This window comes from Teleopsis dalmanni, chromosome 2 (genome assembly GCF_002237135.1).
Source record: "Teleopsis dalmanni isolate 2A chromosome 2, ASM223713v2, whole genome shotgun sequence".
Classification (NCBI taxonomy): Eukaryota; Metazoa; Arthropoda; class Insecta; order Diptera; family Diopsidae; genus Teleopsis; species Teleopsis dalmanni.
This window is the reverse complement of record NC_051847.1, coordinates 56,757,405-56,778,702: the sequence shown is the minus strand read 5'-3', so window position 1 is coordinate 56,778,702 and position 21,298 is coordinate 56,757,405. Positions and strand designations below refer to the sequence as shown.

The 21,298-nt window shown below is 28.3% G+C and overlaps 1 protein-coding gene across 1 annotated transcript in view; it reads right to left on the bottom strand.

Annotated features, from left to right (window-relative positions):
• Positions 1-20,076, bottom strand: part of LOC119674619 (diuretic hormone receptor-like) — a 20,858-nt gene extending 782 nt beyond the window's left edge. The window contains exons 1-7 of the mRNA XM_038085765.1: positions 20,029-20,076; positions 19,450-19,879; positions 10,526-10,724; positions 7,134-7,227; positions 3,964-4,057; positions 3,468-3,548; positions 323-393 (exon numbers count right to left, since the gene is read on the bottom strand). Coding sequence (XP_037941693.1) covers positions 323-393; positions 3,468-3,548; positions 3,964-4,057; positions 7,134-7,227; positions 10,526-10,724; positions 19,450-19,879; positions 20,029-20,076 — 1,017 coding nt within the window. The remainder of the gene's footprint in view (positions 1-322; positions 394-3,467; positions 3,549-3,963; positions 4,058-7,133; positions 7,228-10,525; positions 10,725-19,449; positions 19,880-20,028) is intronic.
• Between the last annotated feature and the right edge of the window lie 1,222 nt (positions 20,077-21,298).

Below are 21,298 nucleotides of genomic sequence, written 5' to 3'. Positions count from 1 at the left end.
AAAAAAAAAAAGAAATAAAAAACTAAATAACATAAAAATAAAAATAAATTTAATAAACGAAAATCCTGCACAATAACAACTTTTTATGCTTCAAAGCATATGTCAGCTGTTTGGTATTGTTGTATTACTGCAGGATTTGTCGTAACTGCTGCCCACTGTGCATACTCGTATACACCGATAGTCTCATACATAAGCTCATCAGATAGACAGATGCAAGCACACCTGTTCTGCTGTAAAGCTCTGCTGTATGAGATAATCAAGTAGGAGAAAATAAAATAAAACAAAATACATTATATATAAACAATTGTAAGTAGATACGTACCTGCTTAGTGGGGTATGTCATTGTCAGACCCTTGGCAATTGTCCAAACGACAACGAAAATTGCTGGCCCGCCTGTTGTTTGTGGGCAATAATGGAACAAGCGTTAATTGTATACTTAGGTCTTGCATTAAGTAATTGTTGTTGTTATTATTGTAGCAAGAATTGTGCTTGTTATTCGTATCTCAGTTATTGTCGTTATACATTATTTGTTATTTAATTGTTGTTGTCCCTGTGTGTATATACTTTTGCAATTTCTACCTTAGTTAAGTTCACAAATACTTTGATGTTAAATAAGGATGCGTTTTGTTAGCACAGGTCATTCTCGTTAGTAGTGTGGATGCTTTGACAATGTAAAGAACAAGCATATTAACTATATTTACAAATGGAAATATTCTATTATAAGACAGTCTTGCTGAAAATGTTTTTTTTTGTTACCTTATAACTAAATGTTTCACAAAATTGTTTCTTTCATTTGTTATATTTAACATAGGTTTCTGTTGTTCAAAACAAGCAAAACATTACAAATTATGAACTTAATAAGAACAGATTATATATTTTTTAATCGTAAATTTAAGTATCCACTTAAGACTGTTTGCTCTTTGTGTTAACGTATAAAACGAGAATCACCAATAAACAGACATGTCAAACTAACTAAAACTGTAAAATAATGTTGTTTTGTTTCAATTCAATTAGAGGTTTTTCGGTAGTTTGCTAACACATTCATTTCAAGAAACCTTTATCATAAAAAACAGAATAAGTACAACCCGTTGAATTAAAAAAATTTAATAAGCCAAAAAAGTACTCTAAAAATCTATTTTTTCTAAAGGCCATAGCCGGGCCTTTAGAAAATGTTTAATAGTTTCTTGCGAATTTTCACAAGTGCTGTAATGAGTATTAAAAGGAATTCCCAGTTTTTCTATGTGGGTACTTATACACTAAAGACTTGCTTTTAATGAGTTCCCAAGATCTAGTTTTGTTATAAGAGGGCCACTGTAAAAAGTGAGTCTCTATCATGTTACTTAAACATTTAATTTGTTAAAAATAAACTCAACAAGCAATGATAAAGAATTATCTTTGGTTTTCTGAATATTTTAATAAATAATTTCAAGATTGAAGATAATTAACTGTAATTCAATAAATATTTCTTGGTTCAAAGAATTAATTTTGATATTTAATGAATTTTAAAAGAAAATAATTTGTATATCCATATATGAGCGGAATTCAGAATTGATTTCGTACTTCATATGAATTTTATTATGTCGTTTTAATGTATAATATCTTTAGTAATTGTTATTATACAGTTTTTTTCAGAGTTTCTTAATAACACAAAAATGCTGTTTAATTGCACTTCCATTGGATTGGAATATATATATAGATAGAAATTTCCTAATTAAAATTGTTTTTGAGGAATACGTTTTAATAAGTATGGTTATAAAATATTACGGTACATCCCTTTATCGAAGTTATCACAATAACGAGTATATATATTTAATATTCTATCTAATTCAGTAATGGTTTAAAATGTGCCACATCTAATAATAATAATAAAAATAATAATAATAATAATAATAATAATAATAGTAAAGATCTATTCTATGTATTTAATGTATTTAAATTGTACTGTAATGAAAAGTTTAAATAGTATTATCTTAATATAATTAAAAATATTGGATTTTTGCAAATTTTGAAACATTTTATGAAAACTTTGCCTAATATTATTTTAATGCAATTTATATATGGCACTAAAATCGCGTTCGAAGAATGAATAATTAAGTACATAATTGTTATAATTTCAATTTAATAGGATGTTTTTAGCAGTGTTTTCAGTATCGTCATTGTTCACTGGAATTGGAAACTCGACCGTCTGAATGTTAGAACCGGATTTTATCATACATTGAATATTTCGAAAATTGTTTTCATTAGTCGCAACCCGAAAGCTTCGGACCTATGTAAAGATATTGTTACTTTGAAAATTAAAACGAAAACAAAACAGATATCACGAATTACTATATCCGAAACTAAAATTTATTGTTTGTGTATTGTATTAAACATAAAAAATGTATATTAAAAAAAAACACAAAAGAAATTAGAACATTATAGAAATTAAAACAAACCGAAAAACAAATCAGTTTTAATTTCTGAGCGTCTACTGTACTGGTATTCTCAATTTTGAGCAGGACAGTTTATATTGCATTGCAATATAGTAATAATGTGTTTTCCATTATATAAATGGGAACATTTGTAGTTTGTTGCTGCTGCTTAACCGGCTTTATTATTATATTAATTTGTAAATACGACTATTGAAAGTATCACACTGTTTATAAAATGCTCTACTAAATTGAAGTCATATCAATTATCCTTTCACTTTATGCATGCAAGCAGTCAATACAATTACCAGAATTGTGTTTTGTTCTTGTTGCTTTGTATTGTTACTAAGTTATAGGTTTACGGAGCTCGTTACTTAAGGGTGTGAATACTGTTAATGTGTCAATTAAGGTAGTAAATAATTAGGTAATTTGCAACAAGTGTATTTTAATAAGTGTATTTTGTAGATTGTTCATTCTTTTGAAGGATTCTTTGATTGTATTTGTAGTCCTTTTTTTTTGAATATCAGAACTGCCAATATCTGTTATAACATTCTTCCTATTCGTCCCTTCTTTAATGAATAATACTTTTCTCGTTTGTATTTGCCTTTTGTATTCAAATAGTATTAAATACTAAAATTCTGTTTTTATTTATGATTTGTTGATAATGGACTTGCGAAATAGCAAAAAGTCATTTGTAAACATAACTACCGATTTTATCTTTATTATTAGAGTTTGTCAAAAGAAAAATTAGCACTAATGAGTCAAACTGTGCATTAATTTCCAAGCAACATTCACAATAGTATCATATTTCGAGTCATAATTTTATACGAGACAATGTGTCATGGTTGGGCGATTAGTGTCATATAATTCATCTTACTCCTTTGTAACTATCTTTTGAGGTTACCTAATTTCAACACTAAGTGTTTGTTTTTCATCCCGTAAAACACTGATTTATAGTTTTCCATGTAATATAAATGTAAATTAAACAAGCACAACCATTTTGCTACGATAATAACTAAAAATAAGTAGAGACACTTTAAGTAAATAATTTTAACTTACCCCAGCCAATGATGGCATAAATATTAAAGCGTATATTATTATTAGAGAAAGTCTTCACCACTAAAGTGTATAAGTAGAGACCTGTAAAGACAATGTTCAAATAGGGAAAGAAGAAAACGGCATATCAGTGACCAAATGGAATAATTCTTTACTACAATAAACAAAATCATAAAAAATCAAATCAAATTTAAGCATTCTGTGTACTTTTTTTGGGGAAAAATTGTAGTATTTGTTGTCGGCTAAGTTATACAAATCTCTTGGTTACATTTTACGCTTGAATTTCATTAAAGGAAATTACTAAAAAAAAGAATCGCAAAAGCAAAAAGGAAAAAATAAATCTAAATACAACTAAACCAAAATAAGAGCATACAAATTTATGTGTTCCCATACATTGTTGCTAGATACAAGTGTATGTCAAGTATACGCTACAGTGAAATTGTGCACACAAATAGGAAAATAGCAGTAGAATTAAGGACGAAAATAGCAGTATACTCACCCTCGACAAGCATCCAGAAGAAATTCGTTAATGTGAAGAAATGGAATAGGGTCACCAGAACAATGCAGCCACCAAGTCCAGTGCGTATTGAAATCTAAACGCCATAAATATTTTCGTATTTATTTATTTATTTTTATTTGCTTTTGTATTGATAAGCCAATAAACAAATTATCGAATGCAAGGATATTTATTAGATATACAAAAAGATAGGAAATTTATATAATTGGCGATATTTAGCTTATTGCAAAATAAATGAAGTAAAAAAGTTAATCAACAAAAAAAATATATTTTTGATTTTATCTTTCTTAAATAAATCGAATTTAAGTAACTTAACTCTAGGTCTTTTCGGTGGCTCGCAAGTACGGCAAAAAACAGCAAGTTGCTGGGCTATGCAGGCCTATACTGGCCGCAATGTACACAAAACAACAACACTATTTTCTCTACCTCGGCCAGTAAAAAAAAAAATGTTACCAACGCAATAAGCGAACTATTGTGAACCTCCATTGAAAATTCCAACGAATAGTGCAATCAAATGTCAAAAATTGAGGAAATAAAAATTCAAACAGAATTCAAAAATTTGAAAAATCTTGAAAAGTAACGAAAAAATAATAAGAATGTAGAAATCGTAAGTATTAAGCACATTGAATTTTTTTTTTTATGTTAGTTATTACCAAGTAACATTTATTTTATATCATTTAATTTGTAGTTTACATGCGTAAAAAATTTTTTTATAGAAGTAAAACGTTGCTTTCTTCTCCCAACATCGACAGTACCTACAAAAATTTACTTATCTTAGTGTTTTATTTTTAAATTTCCAATATTCTTACCATTCCTTTTAATTCCTTGTTTATTTTAATTTTATAATATTTTTATAAAAATATATTTGATTTATATGCACATATACAAGATTTGCTGTTTGTCAAAACAAAACATTTGACAGTGATGCCAATGACTCGCGTGGCCAACATTGGCCAACATGCATTTTTTGCCGTACTTGCGAGCCACCGAAAAGGCCTTCTGTTGCAAACGTAATAGTTAATTACATGATTATTCATTTCATAGTCTTGGTTTGGCAGCACTGCTTTAGTAATATAAAACAAAACTGTCATCCAATCCATAACATTTATTGAGATCTAGGCTTGCCATTTTACAAAATTAATCCTTTAATATACGCTAAATATGTAAAAATTGTAAAACCTTATTGCAATTATGAAGACAAGTTCCGTATTTCAAATTTCTGTTGAAGCTCATTTATAGTTAAATGGACCTGTCAACAAATAAAAATTTCTCACTTAGAGCAATAAGAATACGGTAGTAATTTTGAAAGATCATTTCCTCCATAGAAAAAAAAACCTGTATATTTGCGGTATTTGTGGTCAGCTTGAGCTGTACGAGCTTTATCACGGCATTGATATAATTCAGCGAATTTATATCCAGCGGTTCCGCTGGCTTGGTCATGTCGTGAGAATAGATAAAGAAGAAACCGTCTCCGATGGAGTGATTAAGTTACGGGAGCACTAATCGGACTTGATGTACGAGACTGGAAAAATCGTGCTCACAGCAGAGGCGCTTTGAAAAACATGTTGTGTCAGGCCGTAACTCGGAAACGGAGTGTTATGGCTAAACAAGTAAATACTCGTAAGTAAGTGTTGTCAGCTCGTACCTTTTTAAAAATGACGAAGGAGTTACACAAACTGATCGCTACACTCACATGATTATCAATTTTTTTGGCAGAAGATCACATATATGACTGTAGAATATATGTGGAATATATATCAATCGAGCGGTGCACAAATTATAAGCTAATAATAAGCTATGCACTGTTTTGACTTTTATTGTACAAGTTTCTGGAGGTTTAATTTAGAGAGAGGTGACAACAAAATCACCACTGTTACGCACGTTACATTCACAATTACCTTTCATGAAATGGCGATAAATTTTTATCACTTCCGAAAGATTAAATCACACTTACCGCATTTTATTTGCGCAACGCGAAACTACTTATGAAAGATGGTTATGGAGGTGAAAATAGTTGATAATAGTTTGGCTATACTTTGACGGTGATTTGTTTTCAGTGTGGAGACTTTGAGGACTGGTTACATAAACACTATTGTTTGAAAAGTCGCACAAAAAACTATTTATGAAAGGTGATTGTGAACGTAATGTACGTAATAGTAATGAAAACAGACAACCGTCAACTAACGGCAAAATTATCACCAAAGTCTAAACCAAACAACCGTCAGATTATGACGAAGCTATTGCTAGTTATTAGTATCCTTGTGGAAGAGGTGTTAGAAGATTTTCTAGGTAGGGCATTTTTTTTAAGAGGCAACTAAAATCTAGTAGGCATCACCTGATATCATTTGGAGTATGAATGAGTGCGTTTCAATTGAGGCATCCGACCAGAGGTGTAAATCTGGCAACATGAGTATCAGGTCTTACAGCTTCACGCTGTCCTGACCCTTTAATGGGAGTATCGGGGTGGTTGTGGTTAAACCCAAATTTATGCGGGCAAAATAATTGTAAGCACTTACTTTTATTTGATGTACCATAGAGTTTCATTTCCTAATTTCTTCTTTAAGTGTGACCTAAAGAAGAGCGAAGATGTTAGTAGGCCTCGCTCCCACACAAGGAGAAAACTATTTCCAAACGTAAGCTTGTTTTTCGGGGTATAATACTGATACGTTTTTTAGGAGTAACTTGGTGTTGAGCATTAATAGTAAGTAATTACGTTAAAAAGTTACGGACTCTGTCAGTTTTGAGCGGACAAGTCATTGATTACTATCTCAAACTGATCCACAACTTTAAGATGAGCTGTTGAAAACAAATCAAACGCGTTTAATTTCATACCAAATAGCGTTGTCCACACAATATATTGAAACAAAAACTGTTCAAAATCTCAATCGGAGTGAGTTTTATTTACGTTTACTTTAGGAACCATAAAATGAATAACCCTATATTTTTCATACTTAAATGACAAACAAAAAAAAAACGATAATTTTTTGAATTAAAAATACTTAGAAAGTATTTCAAATGTGGTATGAAAAAATAGAATTAATATAAAATCGCTTTAACAATTTACTTAAATTCTACGCGCACTGTAGGGAAATAAGAACCTTTCCCTCTGCACGCACAGTCATACAAATTATTCTATACAAGGATGAACATACCTGCACGGATAATGTGAGAATCCATAGTAATGCCGACATGATATAAGTGAAAAACAAATTCGCATGAATCGAGTTCCGCAAGCACCGTAATTCCCTGGTTGGCGCGAAAATGAAGGCGTTGACAGTACCCGCCAAGTAGTTTTTGTATTTGTCGTTGGTTTCGTGTAGTTTGGTTAGCACAGAATGTTGGCATGTCGAAGGAAGTGTTGAAAAGTCGCATATGTATCATTTGCAATGAAAATAGAAATAGAAATGGAAAAAGTATGAGTATTACACACACATTTGCCTTTTATTCAAGCACACAAACAAAGTTATTACATTTCGTATATGTCTAAATAAAATGCTTATTTGTGCAATAAACCAACTGAACGCGAATAGTTAAAAGCGCTGATATAACATATCCTTGAGCGCTTGTACAGGCACTGATAAGGTAGTGAAATGGCAAAGGATATTAAGTAAAGTTGCGGTTCCCTTAACACTTTTGTTTTAAAACAAAGGCAATGTAATGTTAATTAAAATCTTGAATACTATTGTGTTGCACTAATTTGAACTTTAGAAAAAATGAAAATAAAAATTAGTTTCATTTGGCTATAATAGTATTGTTATATTTAAACAATGTGAAATGTATGTGTGTGAAAAGTAATTATTTAATAATTATAAAATTTTAAAAAATTTCACAAAATGCACAAGTGTTATGAGAATACTATTGTTAAAGAATTCAAACTGAAAACTCAGTGAATCCGATGATTTCATTTAATGGCATCTCTCTTAACCGCGTCATGCTGTTAGTTCCCACTTTTAAATATTCATGCACTGTACGATCTTTTCAACGGACAGTTATCTTAACCAAGATGAATTGCTAATTTTATCTGTACCCGCTAACGACCTGCCATCCTCTTAACTGTGCTATGCTGTTAATCCCCAATTTTTAATTTTCATACAGTGTGCGGTCTCTTCAACTGTCACTTCGCTTAAAGTTGTTGATATCATTTGTGGCTGCCAACTGTTGTTAGTTCCCACTTTTCATTTTTCATGCATTGATCTTTTCAAAGGGCACTTGCCTTAACAGAGAAATATTTCTGATTCCATCTATGTCCGCTAGCTGTTTTTGGGTACAATATACGATTATTTCAAAATCTTACAATCCAGCTAATGTATCAACCAGCAACGGCTCTCAATTTGTCATAAAGCGGTTTAAGTAAGCCACTTACATCCTTTAAGTAATTTAGTCTTTTGAATAGGAAATAATTTCTTTAAATGTTTAGAATGAATTGCTTTATAATAAAAATAAATAAAAATACTCCACTTTTGGGCTTGGGATCTTTACTTAAAGTAATTAATGAGATATAATAGGTTTTATACAGTCCTTGATATAGTTTATTTATCTCTTATTATCATTGTGACCACCTTTAATTGCTGTATTAAAAAATTTTTAATTGCTATAACATTTGTGATTATTTCTAATGGTGAAGATGTAAAAACTATTAAAAGAGGTAATAAATTCATTTTGCAGACTGCATAACAAACAATGACAAATTGTACTGATTTGTGTTTTTATTGCAGTATTTATTTTTAAATAAAACTTTCTTCAAATTAAAATAATAAAATAATTTTTTTATTTTTATTAATATATAGATATTTATTTTTAAAGATTTTTTTTTCAATAAATAACTCTGTTTTAAAAATAAGACGAAGTAAATATTTCACCTTTCAATAAATGAAACGAATTGAAGGGCATAGAAATCTTATTAATTTAATTTATAGAGAGGTTTCGATTTGGGTAAATTGGTTAATGAACACTGACTCTGAGCTTCGAATTCGGCAGGGTATGAGTTTAACCATTGGTACATGCAGTCTTTAAAAATTATTTACAAATAATGAAATACTCGTATAAGAAATAATTCGAAGACCACTGATGATGTGCATTTGTCAATACTGAAAACAGCTGTATGGTTAGCCTAAAATTCAATTAATTAAAAATAAATAAAAATTTATTTGTTGTTGTTTCTTTATTACTGTTCGAAATTTTTCTAATAAATACAATAGTTTCTATTAAGTAAGATGGTCACTACCATCATACCATTAAAATCATACTTAATATTTAATTTATTTTTAAATTATAAACAATTTTTATTTATCCAATAGAACAGTTTTATAAGACCTTATATATGTATAAAGCAATAATAGTTCTGTTTACTTGACTGCAGATGCACCTTCTTAACAATGCATAGTCAGCTAGTTATAATAATATTTACTGAATGAATATTTAAAAAAGTTGGATAAAATCCTAAATTAATCTTTGCATTATTTTTAAAATAAATAATTTTAAAATAAATCTAAACAAACAACACATTTGACCGATACGTATATATTATGTAGAAAAGTTTAAAATCTCTATAAATTAAAATACAGAATGATGTTAAGTACATCAAAACAGATTTCGCTATGACAATGAGACTTTATATTCAAGCAATATGATCATATAAGAGGTTGTAGAAAATAGATTTTTTTTATAAAATAAATAAAAATGATAACTAGTTTGAAGAAAACTATAAACTTGAGCCATGTATAATCTCCGTGTAGTTTGACCTTTAAAATTTTGAGTTTAGTTTCACTTTTGTTTAAGCAATCAAATTGTTACTACTACTTTAAGCTGCTCTTGTCTTTAATAATTTACTTAATAACATTTTCGTAGTAGAAATTTTAACTATTACAATGTAGTTCTGTTAGATATTTCTTAATAGATTCATAACTTTATTACAATGGTCTGCAAATGACACAGAAAAACGAAATTAAAACTTAGATAAGATAAAATTTTATACGAAACCTAAACAAGACTGCATTGTTACAGTTATAAGAATATATACCAAAATTGTATTATCCTTTAGAATGGCGAAACTTGCAAAGAATCGAAATGGCAAATGTCAAATTTTAATATTAAACTTGCACTGCACGTTATTTTGTGTGCATGAGTTCTATTACTTCATTTTTGTATCATTTTTTTATGTTTTTAATAAAATTCGGCACGTTTGTAATAATTTCTTATTTTTATAGAATATTTGCTTTATTAAAATGGCGTTTTTTCACACATTTTGTTGAACTTTAAATGCAGGACGAATTTGTATTTGGTTTATGATGCAATGAAATGCAATGTACCACATCTGGTGAACCCATTAACATTTATGAAGTAACTAATTTAAATAAAAATCTTATTTAGCAAAATTGAAATGATTTATATATTTTTTAAGAGTACCTTTTATATGCAAATGTAAAATATAAGCAAAAACTTAAATGATGCAATATTCATAAATCAAATAAAATATTGCATTTAAACTTATGCATTCTGTTTTTGTAAATGCACACTAAAATATAGAATAGAACATAAAACTCACTTGAAATACGCAAAGACAATTATGGCCAATGTCAACGAAACCAAACTTATAGTGTATCCAATGTAATAAATTATGGTGGGCAGCTCGACAATTGGCTCAAATTCAGGAACAGGTGACGGTGCAGGCAAATGCATACAAGAATCATAATTTGTATATTTTTCCCAGGTTCCATTCAAATGACAAAACCGTGTGGCATTTTCTGTAATGTATTCAAAAAAAAAAAGAGCAAATTTTATTTCTCTGCAAAAAATGTATAAAAAAATTAAATGTAAAAAATATTAACATAGCAAATTAAATATTTTCTTATGTTAAAAGTATATGTTACATTACCGCTCGATAGCGAGAAGAGTCATTCAAAGAAATTTCTGCTGTTATAAATATATATATTTTACTGTATGAACACGTATGATTTGTATTCATATGCACTGTGCACACTCTCTTGTGTAAGTGAGTTTAATGAATTATATGTTATTAACTCTTTCACTTGTTAACATATTAATTAAGCTGTTATATGCACACAAATGAGTCAAATTTTAAATGCTTCGGGTGCTGCGGTACGTATGAGCAACATTTTGGTAGAACAAAAAATGCTTTTTGTTCGAAGTGTTAAAATTGTTTTGTACGGAAAACTGTTAATATTTAAATGTGTCTTTATAAATATTTTATTTTATGTTTTTTAAATGTATATCATATTATAATATTGTGTATATCTACATGCATTTATTTACTCCTCTTTGGACAACTTAATAGAGTTTTAAACACAATAAATTATTTATATATTTTAACGTTAATTTTTCTTTAATGAAAGGGACGCGTATTCCGATGAAAATTATTTAAAATTTAGAGGGGTTCGAATAGAAATTAAAAGACAACAACAAAAACTTGGCTCACCATACAACGCTGTTACAGTGGTCTTAGGAAATATTCGAATTTTTTAATTAGTTATTAGTTTATATTTCTTTGGAGTGCAAGTGCTAGGCTTAGAACTCATACATGTCAAATTAGAAGCAATGACTAATGTGTTTTTTCACAAGTAGTCAAGGCTGTACAAACTTTTAATGCTCAAGTTCCAAGTTTTTTGTCACTTTTTATTTTTTAAGTGACACTAACTACTTATTTATTTATTATTTAAGTGAGTTATATATACTATTTCACAGCTAAAACTTTATAATATTTTGTAGATTTTAATTTATTGTAGCTTTTAGCTTTTAATAAAATTGGCAGGGCACAAGTTCGATTCCTCGTACTTGCAGTCTAAAAATTTATTTACGAATATTTAAATACATAAACTATTTTCAAGACCTTTGATGATGGGTATTTGTTAACACTGGAAACACCAGTATGGTCGGTCAAAAATTTAATTAATTAAAATAACATAAAAAAGAATTTTTGTTGTTGTAGTTTATTACTTTTCGAAAATCTCTTTATTAATCATATTTATATAATAACAAAAATATTACCAATTATGTTCTGAAACACATCTACAGCTTTCGAAAATCTGAATTTATATCAAATTATGATTACATTAAACTAAATGCTGAATATTGAATTAAATACTTAATTTCTTTGCAAAAGATTTTTCTAATAAAACGATATTGTGACATTTTTGTGATTCGCTTTATTCTTAATGCATTCATGCATCTCATATAGATAATATGATAGCAATAAAAGCCATTGCTCTAACGTTCTATTAGATAACGGAAGATGTGAAAACTACTTTGCATATAGAATGCAACGTCGTGTGATATGCAACATTGAATAACAACAATGAGAAATGTCCCATTAAAATGTCACTCAAAGTTTCACTATGGATAAAGCTTTCTATTGATATCATCCACAAGTATCACTTAGGTATTTGTAATTTAACGTTTAATGCTTTTGCGGATATAGTTATGGGTGTGTAAGGTTTGCATAGCACATTATGCATAATGCATTTCGCTTGCCACGGTAATAACGTTGCGAAAACGCAAAATGCGTATTAGGTACTGCGTATAAATTTGGGTGCCATAATAAAATTATACAACCGTCTATGAAAAGGATCCGTGGTGAGTTTAGTATTCATAAAACTTAGAATTGATTTTTAATTATAATATGATATTATTATAATAATAATAAATTAAATATTTAAGCTTATGTCACATCAGTAGTAAAGCATATTTAAAAAATAAAACGATTGAAATAAAAGTTAATTGAATTTCAATATTTCACATATATCATACCAAAAAACCAGTATAATGACAATTATAGAGAATATCAAAACAATTTTTAAAATGGATTAATGATGTTTGTTAAGGTTCCTAACACGGCTATGGACTAAAATATTTTAAAGTGAAGTTGCGTGTTTAAATATAAAATATTTAAAAATATAGTTGAAGGTTGTCTGGCGTTATACTTGAGTGCCGTGCAGCGAACAACATGTTGCCAGTCTTTTTTTTTATAAATTCTGTTAAAAATAAAATTAACAGATATAATAAATTATATAAATAATCTGTCACCTTTTAAACATGTTTTTACCTTTTTTTTAAATTAATACAAAAAAAAACCTTAATTTTGTACTTTTTTTGGTCGATATTGCTCTATCTTCAATATTATTCAGCTTTGAAAATAAGTTAATCTAGTAATAATTGTCGGTGAAAACGGTTATAAGAAAAAGCCAGTTATATTGAAACCGCTAAAGTTCAGATAAACATTTCAAGCTATAGGATTTATTGGGCTAGAACATACATTACGTGCTTTGAAACTAGATTCAATCGAAACTTACATATGTTGGGAAGATTCAAATATTCCGCGGTATGTTTTAAAAAATCATGTTAATTCAATTTCGACTATTCCTTTACATTTGACACCAGAGTTAGGAAAAGATAAATCATATTTTATTAAAAAAGAGAGACTGGGTTTAAATGTTGAACGAATCACAACCTCTTTTAGAATGATTAGCAAACAAACACAAAATGTTTGGTATTAGTTTCGAAATTTTACTTATAGATGACTACTAGATAAATTGAAAATAAAAATCTACATGTCTCTTAATTTAATTCAATTTACTCTGAAATAAGGAAACTCTGTAAGAGACTTTTGTAGAGGTCAAAATGGTAGTCAAAAGGCTTAAGACCTAAATGGTAGATGCATTAAAACTTCCCAACCATCGAAGATATGTTTGGCCTGACATTGTCATGATAAAAAATAACTTGTTTTCCGTTGGCTGATTCTGGTCGTTTTTTCTTGATTACTTCGTTGAAGTAGCTGAGTTTTGAGCAATTAACTGTTGCAACAGGCTGAACCAACTTTTATTAGATAGTTTCCTTTCAGCAATCTTGTTTGCTGCAAATCCAGACTTTGAAGTCGTTTGCGTAAGTTCGCCGACCTTTGGTCGTGATCACTTGTGTTGGCTACTGTTTAATTTATATTTCGGGAATCCGCTCAATTATATTAATTTGCATTAATTCATGTAATACTAAAACATGGAGCAATTTTGCGTAGCCTGCTTTTTCTAAAAGGTCTTAAAATTTTCCAAACCAAGTAAACCACTTCCATGTCCGGCGATCATTTACAGTATCCTTACCATGAGTTGCACCTATCTTTATAACTTATAATATATATGTATATTTTTTATATATATATAGTATATACTTTAATATATACTATATTAGTATATACTTTAATATATACTATATTAGTATATACTTTAATATATATTATATTATATATCTTTATAGTGTAATTAGATTTTTTTATAAACCACGGTCTATTGAGTATATCTAAACGTTTTAGATTTATATCTTTGTAAAATTTCAATATTTAAATGACTATATGTCTTTTATAACTGAATTTCATGGGTCCACATTTAGTATTATTTAATGAATTAGTATTCATATTTTATTTTCAACAATTAACTGATATTGCCCTGTATTTGGCCTGTATTTGATTATTAAGTCGGGTAAATTTTTCTTGAATATACTTTCGTCAGTTGATCTTTTCATGAAGAACAGTAAGATTACGTATTGACTGTGTTATCCATTGGTTCAATACTTTTATTTGACTTCAGCTGTGATGTGTTATTACTACTGTTTATAGCCGCCACATTAACCTCAATACTTTAAGTATTATTATACTTCACACATTATTTTTAAAAATAATAATTTTTATTATTAATATTTATAAATATTAATATAACTTAACTTCATATATTTATAATAATATGTGAAGTTATCTATGCTGTTATCTTAAGTCTGTGTTACTAACAAGTATAATTAAAAATTCTATGAAAAACTCATAAAAGTATTTATAAGTAAAAATTAAATAACAATTTATTAAACATAAATTAATTATAAATTATATTGTTCTTATTACGTGAAATCGTTGCAGCTTTCTTTCTTGGAAGCGAGTACTTCTACTTCCTTATTTAAAACTGCTTATCGATATTGCATTTTTTATTTTCAATTTTTTAAACTGAAATTCATCTTATAACACTATTGCTATTAATATTTTTATATGTAACAACACAAAAAAAAAGGAATTAAATTCAGTACTCGTGCTCTAATAATGTATTACACAAGTTCAAGTATTTTCCGCAATATTTCACAGATCGAAAAAATAAAACTGAAAACTTATGTGCTTTGTACGAAAATATTTATCAATAGGTCCTTCTCAAAGTGGGTGTCTTTTCACTAAGGATATTGAAGCAGTAGTAAAGTGAAAGCGGTCTTGTTGCAATAAATGCTTGGAAAAGTATGAAATATTTACAAGTTTAAAAAAAGCACATATTACACTTTTATATTAGAAATATTGTAAGCAATTTTTATTAAAATTCAGTATTTCACATGTTATATATATACATGTATATATATATATGTAAATTTATATGCATATTTATGTACATAATATATTGCATTTTTCCTAAATATTTCAAGTATTGGTTTCTATGCATATTTTGAGAATTTCCTAAATTTATTTATTAAATTGTTTACTTTAATTTTTTCAAGACCACTTCTCCAATTTGTACGGTGTGAAATGGCATCCTTCGGAGAGTTGAAGTAGTGCACTGCTTTCCTTTGAAATGCATTTCAAAATTTTCCATATAACACAACAAGAAATTTTTTATTTTAAATTGCACTTCTCGTTGCCTGCTGGCATTTGAAAGTTCTTAAAGGAGAAATTTTATTGCTTCTTTTCAACTTTATGTCTCGTAAGTGTGTTTGTCCTTTGCAAATCTTATAAACGGTAAAATACATCTCTATTAGCTTTTATTTTGATTTTATTTTATGCTATTGTACATTACACAAACAAATATACAAAAAAAATATATATGTTTTCTTATATATGTGTTCTTATGAATCTTCAAGTAACGTATTGTATTTAAGGAAATTTTTAGCATTTTATATTCAATAGTAATATATGATAAAAGAAACAGAAGTCAAGAAAATTTTTTATTTCCTAAAGGGATAAAGAAATAAATATCTTAAGCCAATTTAATAATAAATGCATAATTTTTTTCCAAATGTAGATGCAAGATGGTTGGTTTATCCATTCTTTAATTGCTGGCTAAGACATCGCATTATTTCTTAAACCAATTAACAATTTTGAAACGAACTTAAAAGAATGGCAGCTAAGCGCTTTAATTTGAGATTAGGATATAATTTTATTAATATTTATATAATCATTTAGTACATAGGAATAAAATAAAACCAAGTGTACTATATGCAACAACTGAATCTCTGGGAAAGTGAATAATAAAACCTAACTTCAAAAGAACACTGTACAAGCCGTAGTTTTGCGATACAGTAAAAGAATTGGTGGAAGAAAAACGAAGATCTGATTTACAATATAGACATGGTGAAATAACTTACAACACCTACAAACCTACAAGGCAGTGAGAAATTGAGTAAATGCGGCAAAAGGTAACAAAAAGGTCGCTACTGTCAAAAGGCAACATTGGGAATGTTTCACTTCAGATTTGGAACACGACTTATACGGCGCGCAAAAAATCAAAGAATCAAAAGAAGCCTATAAATGACTACATTAGCTTAACCAACATATCTATTATAGAATGGATAAACTACTTCATCCAGTTATATGACAATGATCGTGTTGATAATAGTAGAATATCACAAGTTGAGTATTTATTAAACGCTCCTTATCGCGGTGCATACTCACAAGATTTAATTTCCTCCCATGATGTTAAGGCTTAAAATGTCATAATTTCACATAAATATATTCAATTCAATTGTTTTAACAAATTCTATAATACATCCTATTATAAAGAAAAAGAAGAAGATTTAGTAGATAGGTATAAAAAAATATTTTATTTTGAAAAAAAGTATTAGCTGCAAAGGCCTGCGACTATTGATTTATAAAAATTAAAATTGATATTCATGTTGGTAGTACAAAACAGATGAATTAAGAATATACATTTAATAAGAGATTTTAAGGAAAAAGGAATATTATAATTGAGGCATTTATTTTCAGGAAACGAAAAAAAACTGCAAAGTAACACAGATAGTGTACTATTTATTATTTTTGTTAAAAAACTCTACACGAACAGTACACTAAATAAATTTCTAATCATATCAAGAAATGTTTAAAGTTTGTGCTTATGAACGCATTCGAAATAAAATATTATATCTGTGTAATACATCCCCAAACATTAAATATGTAACAATAAATGCATATATAATATCTTTATTATAAAACAGAAACAAAATACATGCAATACAAATTCAAACAAACTTTTTTTCTTCCTCTTATGCAAACGAAGCAACAACAAAGCACATTAAAAACATTTTTAAATCGTTTTAGTCGACAAACACTAAAAATACACTAAAAAGACACTAAAAAAACACTAAAAGTACACTAAAAATACACTACCTTCGTGAAAAGATCGTTAAAAGGTTCACTACCTTCAGGAAAAGAACACAACAAGAATATTAAAAATTTAATATGAGATGTCGGAAACAGTGTACTATTTTAGTGTTTCGGACATGTCGCTTTCTTTTTTTGTGTACTGTTTGTGGTTGAGTTTATAAACACAAACACTAAAAATTTTTTGATTTGTTTCGCACATGAGCAGTACACTACAATTCTGTAATGTTTATTTTCGTTCACTAATTATTTTAGTATTTTTTTAAAATTTATTTCAATGAAATCTTTAAGAAAAGTAAATCTGTTTAAAAATTAAATACTTAAGAGAAGATTTTAAGCTTTCTAAAACCTAAACTAAGTGTTTTAATAAAATAGGATTTCATAATTCTATAACTTCTGCATATGCATCTGATTTTATCTGATAACATTATATTATGCAACCAACCTCCGTAGTAACATATACCACACTGCTAATATGTTCAAAAAAACGGGGTTCTTCATAAATGGATGGATGTTTCTTTTTTAATCCTCTAATTTTATCAGTTTCATCGAGTCTACTTAGTTTAAGTGCTTTAAAGTGTTTACTTAGTTCTTAATGGTATTTTTTTGAGTGTTACGGTGTTTCATTTCTTTGAGTTGAAATTCAAGGAAATATTTTAAACTTTAAATTTAAATTTTTATCAGTAATAATCTTCTCAACTTCATTCAATTGTTTTCTATACTTTGTTTTTCATCCCAAAATTATTTTTTTTTTCTTAAAACTTCATTGTTGTTAAATAACGCTTTGTGTTTGTGTATCTAATCCGACATATGTCGAATGTCGTGTCATTTTTGACACGGTGATATGGTGAATTTTGTATGAAGTCGTTGATTTTAAACATTTTATACATGAGAGAGACTTTCTAATATTTTGTGCTGATAAATTTTTAAAGCTCTTCTATGCTTTTGAATAAGATGGTGTATTTTCTTTTTAAATTTTTGAAAAGCAAAAAATTTATTTTGAACTTAATTGCTTCAATCTAATTAAATTTTTAAAAATATCGATATTGAAGAAATTAAAACCGTTTAACTTTTTTTGATTGACTGTTTTGGTTAGATTTTTATATCTCATATTTATGTGAAGTTGCATATAAGTATATTTAAAGTTTAATTATTTTGCTATTGTGGTATATGCTAATTTTGGTAAATAACAAGAAATGAGATTAAAATACGAAATTTATGTGTGATCAAAGATTTTTCTTCTCATAGCAAGGATTATAATTTGCTGAGTGGTAAACCTAGGTATACCAAAATCAAACACTGAAGTTAAGAGCTATTGGCTACGGATGTTGGAAGACGCGGCCCGGGAAGAAGAAAGATATCGTGTATTAAGAATCTAAGACATTTGTTTTGCAAAAGTACAAGATCGCTTTTTTGTGAAGCTGGGGACAAAACAAAAATATCAGTTATGCTAGTCAACGTTCGAAGCGGACAAGGCATTTAGAAGAAGAAGAAGAGCTATTGTAAATTTTATAGGCTATATAGTTAATGTGTTATATTAGTACTAACGAAATTCAATTAAACATTTCAATAGCTATAATTTAATAAAAATTCATTTAATTGTTTAAAAATCAAAAATTAATATTTCATGCAAATAAATGCAATGAAAAGGATTATAAAGTGCAGCTGAACTTGTATTTTATTGCCTTCAGTGATATGATTGTCATTTGTATCTATAAAAAAATAAATCTGAGTAATTGAAATTTTTAAAGTTTTTGTTGAGTCCACAGGCAGACCCATTTAAGTATGAAATACTGGCACTGAATATGATTCAATACAAAAAAGGTACGCACAATTTGCTCTTACGATTATTTTGTTTTCATTCCAATTACTCCTGCCTTTGTTGGTAATGGTTCAGTATTATTCAGGATTTAACAATTTTTTTTTTGCTATTGTTGTTGACGTTGTGTCTGTTGTAGTTTTTGTTATGTCATTTTAGTTTTACTGTATTAAAAAGCGAAGTGCTGATACGTTATAACCCCAAGAGAATGGGCATTCAGCCTTTTATACCATTTTGAATTACTTACGTGAACTGTCATATTGAATTCCTTGAAGCTCATCCAAGCAGGGTAGAACAGCAAGCGTTCCACGCGGTGTGCGTGGCCAGCAAAGGATTGTATCAAACTGAGTAAAGCAGAAGTCGCTTGTATTTCCAAAGGTTGATGTTTCAATGTGCTCTTGTAGGAGACATTGCAGTTCAGCGCTTTGATTGATTTCATCAATATTGTCAATGGACAATGGTGAATGGGTGCCAGATTCAGTTGAGTTCATTTTAAGGACATTGCCAGTAATCATATCGTTATTGTTTTTGCTCCTAATAGCATTTTCATTGTTGTTATTGTTATTGTTGTTGTGGTTGTTATTCGTATTGCTGTTAAAATTGTCCTGAGTATCATAATAGGAGTATTGTTGGCCATTGTCGTTGTTCAGCAGAAAATTGTCAATGCCCAAATGTGACTGCAAATAAAAAAACGAAAAATAAAAAAATTAAATAAAACTTTAATAAAAATTTAATTAACATTCGCAAAGTGTTTGTTGCACATACAATTTTAATATAATTTATATGACCTTTTGAGATAGAAGACAGCAGTGAGTAAATTACATACTTTTTTATGCATAAAGTGAAGAGACAAATGCAAGTTAATATCGAGCATTGTCCTTACTGTGCAGAATTTGTTTAATTAAAATTTACACAAAATTTAATAAAAAGTTTTTAGTATGTTTCGCACAGCAGTAAGATACAATATTAAATATAATAAATTGAAGTACTTTGTTACTTTCAAAGAACAATGTTGAGTCCATTAATAAGGAAAAATAAAATGTAAGCATGGAGTGTACTTTAATAGATAGTAAATGTAATGTTTGTGAAGATTAAAAAGAAAAATTTCTATTGATCTATTTGGCTTTGGTATATAGTAGCATAGAACAGAAGAACAAAATAATGGGAATGTTATATATCTTTTATATCGATCACGTTTCTAATAAAACAGAAAGTATATTCCTGCTTAACAATGCCTTGAATATATTTCGTTAATGAGTTTCTAATTATCGATGGACACACATCAATGCCTAATTAATCAGGTCTTAATTAGTTAAACTTAATAGGGATAGTAATTTTGTTACACGATTTTTTTTTTTTGATGATGAGTTCCTAATTAACGATGAAAACAGTTCACATCCTAATTAGTTATAGTCGTAATTAGTTAAAGTTAATAGGGATATTAGTTTTATGTTACTCAAGCCAGTGTTTCGAAACCCAAAAATTACTGCGAACTGAAAAAATATTTAGTATGTCGTATAAGAACTGATGTCAATTTATATAGTAAAAGACAAAAATTTAATATATTGAGAATTCATTAGTTACCAGAAGATAGATCGACTATATAAGGAGTATGTTCAATCGATATACTCAACTCATGAATTTGAGTTATAGTAATTGTTATTGAGAGATACACAGACTTTATTATATCGGACTTTTTCCTTTGTAAACGGTACTGTTTATCGGTAACGGTAACATTGACTGGTGTGTTGTACCTGATTTGTGATAACGAGCATTTTTTGTTTGTAAAGAGAGAGTTTATCTGTAAGTAGAGTCAGAAAAATATGTTCTAACCACATACTAGGTAAATTGACCTGATCATTTTATAAGAAAAATTTTAGTTCATGTGGTGAAGAAGATATAGAAACCAATATGTGGTATGATTAAACCAACATGATGCGTCGAGTCAGAATATTTTGATCTGAGATTTAGATAAAATGTTGTTAAATAATCAAATTATTTTCCTGAGTGTATTACTTTTAATTTAATTATTAATGCTGCATAGTCTTAGTGTGTGCTCTAACTATTGTACTTTAAAACCAACTCCTTTAATATAA